At 40.7% G+C, this 14422-nt stretch overlaps 1 protein-coding gene across 1 annotated transcript in view; it reads right to left on the bottom strand.

The window, feature by feature from the left end:
* Positions 1-374: 374 nt before the first annotated feature.
* LOC124281258 (latent-transforming growth factor beta-binding protein 4-like) overlaps positions 375-14422 on the bottom strand; it is a 37287-nt gene continuing 23239 nt past the window's right edge. The window contains 10 exon segments of the mRNA XM_046717285.1: positions 375-661; positions 4168-4371; positions 4727-4811; positions 6514-6557; positions 6770-6989; positions 6992-7269; positions 9671-9847; positions 10414-10498; positions 10656-10699; positions 11005-11166. Of these exon segments, the coding sequence (XP_046573241.1) occupies positions 504-661; positions 4168-4371; positions 4727-4811; positions 6514-6557; positions 6770-6989; positions 6992-7269; positions 9671-9847; positions 10414-10498; positions 10656-10699; positions 11005-11166 (1457 nt within the window). The 3' untranslated portion in view covers positions 375-503.

Here is a 14422-nt window from a genome sequence, read left to right as displayed (position 1 = left end):
CTATGTTCACTGTAATCTTCAAGGTACAAGAGCCTCTTCTTGCAAAACAACAGTCCTTTTCTCCATGACAGAAGGCGTCCGCCATAACACATCAACTTAACACTGTACGCCTGATGTCGGGAATGTTGTTTACAGATTAGTAATAGTCATTTGTAATGCGAGTATATGTTGCTTCACAACGACCAACGTAATACTAGTTACAGGAAAATAGTTGACGAAGACAAGGAACCAGTAAAAGCCATGTTGTCACCTTAAACTTTCAGAGTATGTTCTAGTGTTATGAACGTTTGAGAATAGAGCATGAGGCGCATGACATGTAGCCCATGTCATGCGGTGTCGGGACGCCAAATCTTGTATGACAGTAACAGCGATCATCACAGATGGAAATGTTTACTGCTAAAATCACTGTGAACACCAACAAGCAAACCACTGCAAACATAAGTGCTTATATTTGGATAATGTAGATAGCTATAATGAACGTTTGTGTTATTTTGCCATGATGGTTATTCAAAGCAGGGCTTTTGACAAGTGCGTCCACACCCATTGCTGCAGCATTTCAGATTCCCCCTGCAGTCGTTGTCACAGAAACACAGGTTAACACACGCTCCAGCCCACCCTGGTCTCACGGCGGGGCAGCTGCCGGGTTTCTCGAAACGTTTGCCTGCAGAGGGAAATATTGTCAATCTGTTATGGTGTGACACGCTCGGGCAATACGATAACACATACGGATGATAAGATAGCAAACCAGAACGATGGGATCACGCACACGGATGATTAGATGACACAAGGATGATAAGATGGCACAAGGATGATTACAGAAGACATCAAGACGATGAGATGACACACAAGGATGATTATAGAAGACATCAAGACGATGAGATGACACACAGGGATGGTTAGATAACACATCAAGATGATGAGATGACACACCTAGATGATGAGATAACACATAAGGATGATGAGATGACACACCGAGATGACGAGATGACACATACGGATGAATAGATGACACAAGGATGGATGAGATGACACACGGATGATGAGATGACACAAGGATGATTAGATGACACACAAGGGTGATGAGATCACATACGGCGATGATTAGATGACACAAGGATGATTAGATGACACACAAGGACGATTAGATGACACACAAGGATGATTAGATGACACACGGATGATGAGATGACACACATGAATGGTGATATGACACACAGGGATGATGAGATGACACACAGGGATGATGAGATGACACACAAGGCTGATTAGATGACACGTAAGGATGATTAGATGGCACATAAGGATGATGAGATGACACGCAAGGATGATGAGGATGATGAGATCACATACACGATGATTAGATGACACAAGGATGATGAGATGACACACAAGGATGATGAGATGACACACACGGATGATGAGGATGATGAGATGACACACAGGGATGATGAGAGATGACACACAGGGATGATGAGATGACACACAGGATGGATGACAAGGATGATGAGATGACACACAAGGATGATGAGATGACACACACGGATGATGAGATGACACACAAATGATGAGATGACACACAGGGATGATGAAGGATGACACACAAGGGATGATGAGATGACACAGGGATGATGAGATGAAGGGATGATGAGATGACACATAAGGATGATGAGATGACACACAGGATGATGAGATGACACACAGGATGAGAGATGACACACAAGGATGATGATGACACACAGGATGATGATTAGATGACACACAAGGATGATGAGATGACACACATGATTAGATGACGACAGGGATGATGAGATGACACACAGGATGATGAGATGACACACAAGGATGATGAGATGACAGGATGATGAGATGACACAAGGATGATGAGATGACACACAGGGATGATGAGATGACACACAGGGATGATGAGATGACAGGGACGATGACACAATGATGATGAGATGACACAGGATGATGAGATGACACATAAGGATGATGAGATGACACATGAGGATGACACACAAGGATGATGAGATGACACAGGGTGATTAGAGGATAAGGATGATGACACATAAGGATGATTAGATGACACACAAAGATGATGAGATGACACAAGGATGATGAGATGACACACACAAGGATGATGAGATGACACACAAGGATGATGAGATGACACACAAGGATGATGAGATGATGACACAGGGATGATGAGATGACACACACACACAGGATGATGAGATGACACACAAGGATGATGATGACACAGAGATGACACACAAGGATGATGAGATGACACACAGGATGGATGATGAGATGATGAGACACAAGGATGATGAGATGACATGACACACAGGATGATGAGATGACACACAGGGATGATGAGATGACACACAGGATGAGATGACAGAGGATGATGAGATGATAAGGATGATGATGACACAAGGATGATGAGAGATGACACACAGGGATGATGAGATGACACACAGGATGAAGGATGATGAGATGACACACAAAGATGATGAGATGATAAGGATGATGAGATGACACATAGGATGATGATGACACATAAGATGACACACAAGGATGATGAGATGATGACACATGAGGGATGATTGAGATGACACACAAAGATGATAGGATGACACAAGGATGATGAGATGACACACAGGGATGATGGGATTAGATGACACACAAGGATGAGATGACACACACACAGGATGATGAGAGATGACACAGGGATGATGATGGATGATGAGATGACACACAAGGATGATGAGATGACACACAAGGATGATGAGATGACACAAGGATGATGAGATGATGGAGGATGATGATAGGATGACACACAAGGATGATGAGATGACACACAGGGATGATGAGATGACACAGGGATGATGAGATGACACACAAGGATGATTAGATGATGATGATTAGAGACACAAGGACACACACAGGGATGATGAGATGACACACACAGGGATGATGAGATGACACACAGGGATGATGAGATGACACACACATGATGAGATGAGGATGATGAGATGATTACACACAAGGATGATGAGATGACACACATAGGATGATGAGATGACACACAAGGATGATGAGATGACACACAGGGATGATGAGATGACACACAGGATGATGATGACACATAGAGGATGATGAGATGACACACAGGGATGATGAGATGACACACAAGGATGATTAGATGACACAGGGATGATGAGATGACACACAGGGATGATGAGATGACACATAAGGATGATGAGATGACACACAAGGATGATTAGATGACACACAAGGATGATGAGATGACACACAAGGATGATGAGATGACACACAAGGATGATGAGATGACACACAAGGATGATGAGATGACACATAAGGATGATGAGATGACACATAAGGATGATTAGATGACACACAAGGATGATGAGATGACACACAAGGATGATTAGATGACACATAAGGATGATGAGAGATGACACAAGGATGATGAGATGACACACAGGGATGATGAGATGACACACAAGGATGATGAGATGACACACAGGGATGATGAGATGACACACAGGATGATTAGATGACACACAAGGATGATGAGATGACACACAGGGATGATGAGATGACACACAAGGATGATGAGATGACACACAAGGATGATGAGATGACACATAAGGATGATTAGATGACACACAAGGATGATGAGATGACACACAAGGATGATGAGATGACACATAAGGGTGATTAGATGACACATAAGGATGATTAGATGACACATAAGGATGATTAGATGACACACAAAGATGATGAGATGACACACCGAGATGATGAGATGACACATAAGGATGATTAGATGGCACATAAGGATGATTAGATGACACACAAAGATGATGAGATGACACACAGGGATGATGAAATGACACACAAGGATGATGATATGACACATGAGGATGATGAGATGAGTCAAGGATGATTAGATGACACACAAGGTTGAATAGATGACACACAAGGCTGATAAGATGACGCAAGGATGATTAGATGACACATAAGGATGATTAAATGACACACAAAGATGATGAGATGACACACCGAGATGAAGAGATGACACATGAGGATGATTAGATGACACACAAGGATGATTAGATGACACATAATAATGATTACCTGAACGTCCTCGTTTGAGATATTTTGTCCAGTATCTTGAAATTCGAGGATCAGATATTGGCCCACTGTAGCAACAGATACCTGGGTTTTTACAGTAGGTGTTACTGGGGCACTGAAGGTTGGTTGTACAGGATACCTCGTTACCAAAGTAGTTTAGGGCTGGCAGGCCAACCGGACACGTCCCAGATGGTGTAGGAGAGTTACCTGTTGATTATTTCAAACAATAAACAGCTGTGTATCAAACCCATTGCTTAGTAATGTAATTGTGTATGGATATGATAAACACTATTTAGAAAAGCAGGGGATATTCAATATTGATATTTTATGTCTTTGGTGGCCATCCATGTTTTGCCAAAGCCTCTTATTGTCCGTCACGCCATATACCATGAAAATTCAAATTGAATCCACCTCTATTCTCAAAACAATCCCGGACTTTCCTTGCTCCATGCTTATCTGCTTGACTGACACCATGCTATCTTCTTATCAGAGTTATGTATATGAAACATCTATAGCTTTAAAACTAAACCAGCGATAGGGATGACGCAGACATTCTACTTACTGACACAGGTAGGCACTGCCGGACAAATGTTGTATAAACACCATGCCAATAGTCGACACACACCTGCTGTGCAGTTGATATACAGCTGTGCAGAAAGTAAAACACCTTGTCTCAAAAGGGACAAAACAAGAATCCAGGGTTCATTGAGCAGGGCATTATTTGAGTCATCAACACATGTAAATGTCATATAAAGAAACGTATGGTCTGTGCATTGTATATGGAGTGCTTGTGGAGGTCTGTGCATTGTATATGGAGCGCTTGTGGAGGTCTTGGCATTGTATATGGAGCGCTTGTGGAGGTCTGTGCATTGTATATGGAGTGCTTGTGGAGGTCTGTGCATTGTATATGGAGTGCTTGTGGAGGTCTGTGCATTGTATATGGAGTGCTTGTGGAGGTCTTGGCATTGTATATGGAGCGCTTGTGGAGGTCTGTGCATTGTATATGGAGTGCTTGTGGAGGTCTTGGCATTGTATACGGAGTGCTTGTGGAGGTCTGTGCATTGTATATGGAGTGCTTGTGGAGGTCTGGGCATTGTATATGGAGTGCTTGTGGAGGTGTGGGCATTGTCTATGGAGTGCTTGTGGAGGTCTGGGCATTGCATATGGAGAGCTTGTGGAGGTCTGTGCGTTGTATATGGAGTGCTTGTGGAGGTCTGTGGAGTGTGTGTGATGTATATGAGATGTATGTGGAGTGTATGTGGGGCCTTTGAGGAACCGGCCTGGAGTATATGTGCACGAAGTACGCTCAAATACATTAATGCTGTTGGCACGTCAAAAGATGCACAAAAGCCAAAAGATACGTTACCCTACTACCTTTATAAATTACTTAAAAACTATCAAAGATATATTAGAAGGTATTAGTTTACAAGAAAGCTTGACAACACAGCTTTATGCAAATCACGAAACAATTTCTCAAATGCATTCATATTTAGGTGAAATGCATCTTATCAGAAGAGTTAATTTGTCCTATTTTCGACCATGCAGATATAAACCAATAACATTGATTTAGATGTCCAAAAGAAGGGTTGAAGTAAAATACTGCTTTTAGACAAACATAAACCATTTAAAGTCACCATTTTTCAACTATTAAAACAAGAAACAACTCTTGTAGAGTGCGTAAAATTGTAAAAGAATCATTCCTATCTTTTAAAACATTGTTTCTGCTGATTTGCATTAGTGAAAGCAAGTTCAACGTGTCTTTGATATTGTGAAAAATATTTAGGAACACCTAAAATCATCTTTGTTAACATTTTTGCTTGCAAAGTAACATTTTTCCATTTTCTCTTTACACATAGGAATATCAATCGCCAAAACGCAGCAATGGCCCAGCAGTATATGCATCATTCACGTGTAGAATGATTTTATAGGGTATGAAGAGAGCCTAGAATACATGATATGATACACAAGTATATAGAAATATGCCACGTTTAACAGCTGAAGAGAGAGAAAGAGCCATTGGGATGTTGCAGATGGGGTCGGCATACAATGCGGTTGCCAGCGCCCTCGTATGCCACCGCATCACGGTTATAAGACTTATTCAGCGCTACAGATAGACTGAGGTCATCGTAGACAGACCAAGAAAAGGACGTCCACGCATCACAAGGCAGCAGAAAGTTTCATGCTCAGATTTTAAGACATTCATTAAGGAAGGAGGGTAACGTTTCTTTTGGTGTTTATAGTATGTGAAGTTATCATTGAATATTGTAGCATATGACCACATGGACACGGGACGCATGCAGGTGTTGCCACAACTACAAAACAATCCGACTTCTGCATTGTCTTACTTACCCCGGGAGTGCAAGGGTCTTGCGGCAGATCGCCACGGGATCCATCTGGAGAAATACCAATTGTGAAACCAAACTGCCTTCTTGCTTCATATTTAATGTATACATATACACCTGATGTAATATTCGACAAAGCAGTACACGACGTTAAATCCCACATGTCTTCCTATGACAATACATGCATACTTTTCTTCCACTTTGGGTGGAAGGTTTGATTTTGAGATTAATCTTAACCAATCCTATGAAACGTTTGCTATTACCTGAGTCAGTGTCATAACTTGCTCCATTTCCTTTTCCTGATCTCGATCCTGACCCTGAACCTGAACTTGACTCTGAACCTGAGTTTGACAGTGAACTTGAGCCCGAGTCTGAATCTGAGTCTGAGTCTAAGCCTGAGCCTGAACTTGAGCCTGAGCCCGAACCTGATCCTGCTCCGGAGCTTGAGCCTGCTCCTGAGCTTGAACCTGCTCCTGAGCTTGAGAACCTGCTCCTGAGCTTGAGCCTGCTCCTGAGCTTGAACCTGATCCGGAGCTTGAACCTGATCCGGAGCTTGAACCCGATCCGGAGCTTGAACCTGCTCCGGAGCTTGAGCCTGCTCCTGAGCTTGAACCTGCTCCTAAGCTTGAACCTGCTCCTGAGCTTGAGCCTGAACTTGAGCCTGCTCCTGAGCTTGAGCCTGAACTTGAGCTTGAACCTGAGCTTGAACCTGCTCCTGAGCTTGAACCTGAACTTGACCCTGCTCCTGAGCTTGAGCCTGAACCTTAGGAGAGTGATGTGAACTGTGATTAATCTATTCCTTGACATATTATATAAAACTAATTTAGGTTAAATCAATATCCATGTTCTCATGATTATCTAGATCAAATTATCAAATCTATTATATCCATGATAAACGAAAAACATTTTGAACTAACTAGAAATAATCCCAGGGAAAAAGGCGAGTGACATCGGCTATGCTTACTGTGTACGAGAGATCTGGCTATGTATTTTGATACCTCCCCGACGGACTCCTGATCCCGGTAGATAGACGGATTCCTGATACCGGTAGATACACGGTAGATACACGGTAGATACACTGGTAAAGAACCTACTAATTCCTGAGACAGGAAGATACTGATACCAAGTAGAAGAACATTTTTGATACCCGGTAGAGAAACATACTGATACCATGTAGATGAACATATTGATACCCGGGAGAGAAACATATTGATACCTGGTAGATGAACATACTGATACCCAGTAGAGAAATATACTCATCCCCGGTAGAGAAAGAAAGGTTCACGGTAGAAAATGGTACTGATACCTAGATATCTGGTAGAGGACATAAAGATACCTGGTGGAGGAGTAATTTATACCTTGAGAGGAGCATGCGGACACCTGCTAGTAAAACATACTTCTGTAAAGGATAAAACACGACTCCGAGGTCTTGGTCGGGATTGTAAAACCCTCGAGCAGCAGGGATGGAGGTTTAACAAGCTCCGTCCCTGCTGCTCGAGGGTTTTACAATCCCGACCACGACCGAGGGGAGTGTTTTATCCGACTTATGAACCGTCATGAATGTTAAACAAAAATATGTACTATTTTCAATTTGTGCATGTACTGAGCAGAACAACATTGATGGAACAGCCCGCAAATGATGGGACAGCCGGTGTCAACTTGGATGCAACTGACAGCCAACGCCTAGCCTCGCACAAGCTACCCGTGTCCTGCACGTGCGCTGCTCGCAGTACCCGTCTTGTGAGGAACAGATGGTTCATACTGACAAACAAACGCTTTCTTCACAGCGATCCTTCGTAGCGTAGTGGATAAAACCGCCAAGCTAGAGAGCGAAGGGGAGCGGATTCGAAACAAAGCATCGCTACTATACATTGGAAGCTTTCAATAACAAGATATTTTACGATCAGTCATAGCAAGACAAAGTTGTATCAATCATAAATAATGGTCATTTATAAACCTATGGCCAATTTTGTCTATTGTTCTTGCAGTTGCTTCGCATTATGGAATAACCTCGGTAGAGGTTTTACGATTGCAGGAGGTTTTACAATGATCATTGTAATACCTCGCAGGAGGTTTTACAATGACCGTTGTAATACCTCATACGAGGTACGAAGTTTTACAATGGTCGTTGTAAAACCTCATACCCTGATGACTGATCGTAAAATTTCTAATTATTGAAAACTTGCAATATTTTTGGCGATAACTGGTTTCGAACCCACAACCCATCGCTTTCTAGCTTGGCGGTTTTATCCACTACGCTACGAAGGATCGCTGTGAGGAATGAGATTGTTTGTCAGTATGAACCATGTGTTTCTCACACGACAGGTACTGTGGGCAGCGCACGTGCAGAACACGGGTAGCGCGTGCAGGACACGGATTGCGCGTGCGGGGCAAGGTGTTGGCTGCCAGTCGCATCCCAGTTGAGACCGGCTGTTCCATCATTTGCGGGCTGTTCCATGAATGTTGTTCTACTCAGTACATGCACAAATTGAAATTAAGTGTTGTCTTAGACGGTTTATAAGATAACATTTCGTGTTCTGAAGAGGTTGTGGAGATTGTAAAACCTCAGTGTCAGAAATCTTCTCGGCGCTAACGCGCCCTCGGGATTTCCTTCCCCTGAGGTTTTACAATCTCCACCAAAACCTCGGAGTCGTGTTTTATCCTATACTTCAAAACCTCGTATCAGGTTAAATAACGACCATTTCAAAACCTAGGTTATGAAATAGTCGAAATTTAACCTGATATGAGGTTTCGAAACGTGTACTTCAAAACCCGGGTTAAGAAATGATCGGTGCAAAGTCACGGCAGAGGTCTATCCGATTCTGGAAGGAACCTACTTTGCTGCAGAGAAAATCGGAGATAGGTTGATAACCCTGGTAGAAGAACATACTAATGATACTTGGTAGACGAACATTCTGATACCCAGGAGGGGAACATTATATACTTATACGAGGTAGAGGAACATAATTATACCCCTTAGAGGAACATACTTATACCTGTTAGAGCAACATACGTATTCCTAGTAGACAAATAGACTGCTAACTAGTACAATAACCTGTTTGTAGACGATAGGACGGAAATCTAGTAGAAGAACATACTGGGTGACAAAAGGACTGATAGATAGCTGGGAAGAGAAGATACTGATGTTTGTTCGAAATACACACCTGAACCAGAACCGAAGCAGCATACAGCGTATTCATCCCCACGACCTATCACACAGTAAGTATTTAGGGGACATCGTCTCCCTCCGCGACCACAAAACAGCAGCAGGAGGTCTCTGCCTAGTGCAGGCGTACCCACAGGACAGACGTCAGGGTATGGTTGAAGTGGTGGATCCTTAGCTGTCAGAAGAGAAACTGGCATGAACTGGACAACAACACTGTTGATGTGTGTATGTATTTGTGAGTGAGTGAGTGAGTGAGTTAATATTTAACGTCACATCGGCAATATCTCAGTCACATCGTGACGAGAACATATTTGACATTGAAATGGAATATATGTAAATGATAAAAACCTGTCTACGAAGGACAGTAAAACAACTAGAATATCACAATTACAACTAAAACTAGTGTGGAAAGTTGAAACTAATAGCACTATTTGGACAATACAATATAAAAACTGGCTATAGATCTATTTGTGTTTGTGCCTGCCACGTGGATGGGAGGAAATGTTAAATAACCATATTTTATGAAACGTATTTCTAAATCCGTCGAAAGACAATACTAGCTATCTAGACAGTTTGAACTCATTTATGTGCAAACAATGATACATTGAAGAGAGTTTCTACTTCTCTGTTGTTTCAGTGTGGCATCATGATACTGGACCCTTTCTCAAGTAAGTCTATAAATCTGTTTTGTCGTCATTGCTTTCTACAGCTTCCTTTACACATTAGTTAGTCAGTACCTACCAACGCAGGTTGGAGTTACGGGGCAGCCAAGTCGAGTACAGTCCTCAACTAGTCGACAGACACCTTTCGTGCAGTTGACATTCAGCTGGACACAATAAACAAACTTCATGAAACATTTATTGCGGGCTACTAGATTATATGTTACAGTGTTTTAAAAGGACGAAAATGCTAGAGAAATAACAAAAAGACTGTAAATAAAAAGTTCAGTTGAGAGGTTATGGTATACACGTTGTATAACTCACACCAGGTGTGCAGGGATCCAGCAGGGAAGGGGGTCGGGGACGTGCTGCAGAGAGAGGGAGAGAGTCACAGTTACCGTTTGGTGAAGTATACATTTATATTATGTCAATAATAGAACGATCTACCTTCATGTAAGACTGTTCCATAACCTTCCAGAAATTTACACAATGTATGTTTACAGTCAGTGTCCCTTATGGATCATACGCGCTATTATACCTTTATCACGTCCAACACCTGAAATGTGAACACCTTCTGAAGTTTCATAATAATAAGACAACGTTAACACTGGACACAGCTATGGCACCAAACAATGTGACTGAGAAACAAAAGGGACACCCAAAGGAAACACACCTGGTGGGTTGATTCCCGACACTTCGATACAACAGACAGCTCCTTGAGAACAGTATGTATTGAAGGGACATGTGTTCCCCTCTCTGCATGAGATTTCAACAAGCGAGCCATTTAGCACAGGCTTCCCCACAGGACACTGACGTGATGGTGGTGGAGATGGATCTGCAACAACAGAAACAACCACCACAATTGTTATGTGTTTGGTGGGAAACCGTCGCATCATCTCCTCTCCCCAAACTCTCTCTACATATGGAACTGTTTTGAAATCACCAGTCACCTGATTTAACCATAGATATAACTATGTTCTACTTTGGATTTGTCCAGTTATGACATTGACAAGTTATGGAACTCTTGATTAAATGAATTTAATTCTTTGCGTGTGTGTGTGAAATGCAATAAACGTTCAATCAGTGATGGTGATTCAAGTGACTTATATATGTGGCATACACAGAACAGAAGAGGCCGTTTGACCGGTATGTCTAGCCTAGGTGGATGTATCGTCGGGATGGACGTGACTGCTTGACCGGTAAAGAACGGTACAGATCATGATATCTACGAAGCTGATTGCAAAACTGAAATACCCAAATAAATTATAAACATGTGGTAAAGATAATGAAATGAGGGGGGCGGCGATTTAAGAAATCATGCTTCAAGTCTTCAAATTATGACTATTATTACAACAGGTGAGCAGGTGAGCAGTTGAGCAGGTGATTATTGAAAGGTTAAACTCAACCTCTGCTCAAGATATCATTGGTTCCTTTTTGCACATTGTACGCAATGATGTTAATGCAACTGTTGATAAACTTAATGTATTTTGACGGTGAAGATTTTATTCACGTTTCAAAACAGACGCATACACAGAAAGTACAACCGGTGTGGTTTGATAAAGATCGTTTGGAATTAAAGCATAAAAAATATTTCCATCTGAATTTGTTGAGAAAATGCAAATCTGCAGATAATTTGAAAGGATATTTAGAAGCGAAAAAGCTTTATAGAAATGTTTGTAAAGAAAAATGTGCGCTTTATAAAAATAAAATTGTCCATGAAATTAAGTGTGCAACGGAGGAGAAAAATTGTATAAAGTACTTTGGCGTAAAGGGAAGTCTTTACTCGCAGTTGCAACAATATACCTGTTGAATCTGTGTTTGCTTATTTCAAAGATTTGTTAAATCCTCAACTCTGAATTTACAGATTGTGTGATTGATTTCAATACCCACCATGATTCTGTCGAATGTATTGATTGTATATATCTCTTGCATTTTGTCAGATCGCATTACACAAGGTGAAATAAGGAAGGCAATTAATTCTTTGAAGTTGGGTAAAGCGCCAGGTCCAGACGGGATACCCTCTGAGGTCTTTGTGTCACTCCTTATTTAGAAATTTTATTTAATTCAATTTTCAGATAAAGGACAGTTCCCGGATTCGTGGAGTATTGGTATGATTCTAGCGCTCTTTAGGAAGGGGGACAATTCAGATCCACATAACTATCGAGGTATTTCTCTTCTGAACATATTGGGTAAGGTTTTTACATCTATTTTGGAGTCAAGGTTACTTATTTGGATAGATACTAATTTTATGATTCATGGAATCAGGCTTGCTTCAGGAGTAAATATTCCTCTGTAGATAATATTTTTGTGCTACAATCTTTGTGTCAAAAATATTTTCGAAAGTCAAAACATCGGTTTTATGCCGCCTTCATAGATTTTCGTAAGGCGTTTGATTTTGTAGACAGGCAGAAGTTATTGTATGTGTTACATAATAAGGGTGTTGTTGGTAAAATGTATACTCTCCTGCAAGATATGTATGGTAAAGTCAAGGCATGTATAGTAATAAATAGGTGTAAAACTGAATCGTTTTCAACATCTTGCGGCGTTCGTTAAGGCTGTATGTTAAGCCCTGTTTCATTCACTCTCTTCATTAACGAGTTGGCTATAGAATTTAGAAATAGTAGTTTAAGAGGTATGTTTGTCACTGAAGAAATAGAAGATATTCCCTTGTTGTTGTTTGCTGATGACGTAGTGTTGGTAGACGATTTGTGGGTTACAACAAAAATTAGATTTCTTGCATAATTATTGTTTGAAGCGGGGTTTAGGGGTTAAGAGATAAATCAAATATAATAGTGTTTCAAAATGGAGAGCGTTTAAAGAACGTAGAGAAGTGGTATTATTCGGGTAAAGAGGTTACTATAGTCACCTTATAAAAATATCCTGGTATTGTATTTTCCTCAAGAATAGTTTGGTCAAAGGCTTGTGATGCTCTGTCAGTTCAAGCTAGGAAGGCTCTCTTCCCAGTTTATAAATCAATTAAAGTTTATTCCTCACTCCCATTTGGTTTTGTTCAGAAAATATTTAATACCAAAACTTTTCCTATAATATTATATGGTTCGGGAATATGGGGTTGCACTAATAGAACAGATACTGAGAAAGTCCAAAGTTTTAAAAGGTATTTGATTATGTTTAAATTGACTCCGACTCGTGTTCTATTGGGCGATGTTGGGAGATATCCAGTTTGTGTAAGTTATTTCAGTCGCTGTGTCGGGTATTGGAGTAGGCTTCTTTGTATGCAACCAGGTCGTTATCCTAAAGCCTGTTACGAAATGCTAAAGTTGTATGATAGTAATGGTAAAGTAAACTAGGTAACAGGGGTTCGTATGTTATTGTTTTCGATGGGCTTTTCTTATGTTTGGATATCACAGGATTTGGGCAATTATGATATATCCCTTTCCTTTTTACGTTTTTCATTAATGAATTAGCAATACAAATATGTGACACATGTACGAATAGGATTCAACTACACCCAGATACAATACAACTATTTCTGTTACTCTTTGCCGATGATATTGTACTATTTTCTAGTACTGTTAGCGGTTTACAGAAACAAATAGATGAATTAGACACATTTTCTGACCAATATAAATTGTGTGTAAACAGAGACAAAACCAAAATTATCGTCTTTAAGAAAGGTGTCAAACTCTCTAAATTAGAAAAATGGTATTATAAAGGGCAACTACTCAAAACTACCAGTGTTTATAAGTATCTTGGTGTATATTTTTGTAATAGCCTTTCCTGGTCCAAACACACAAAACAAGCGTCAGCACAAGCCTTGAAAATCCTAATCGGTGTTTGTAAAAATATGAGATCGTTGGGTGAAATGTCCTTTAACACATTCTTTAAAATATTCGATATGAAGATAAGTCCAATACTTCTATATGGCTCTGAGATATGGGGATTACAACAATATGACAGTATTGAAAGAGTTCATTTATATGCATGCAAAAAGGTTCTTGGTGTAAAACCGAACATATGTAATAGGATGGTTTACGGAGAATTAGGTAGATTCCCCTTGTTTATATACTCTTCCATTAAAGCCATAAAGTATTGGGTAAGATTACTGCATATGCCATGCCATAGGTTTCGAA

The sequence above is a fragment of the Haliotis rubra genome, unplaced genomic scaffold (assembly GCF_003918875.1).
Source record: "Haliotis rubra isolate DU_JTF1 unplaced genomic scaffold, ASM391887v1 Scf281, whole genome shotgun sequence".
In the NCBI taxonomy this organism is placed as follows: domain Eukaryota; kingdom Metazoa; phylum Mollusca; class Gastropoda; order Lepetellida; family Haliotidae; genus Haliotis; species Haliotis rubra.
This window is presented reverse-complemented; position numbering and strand designations above follow the sequence as displayed.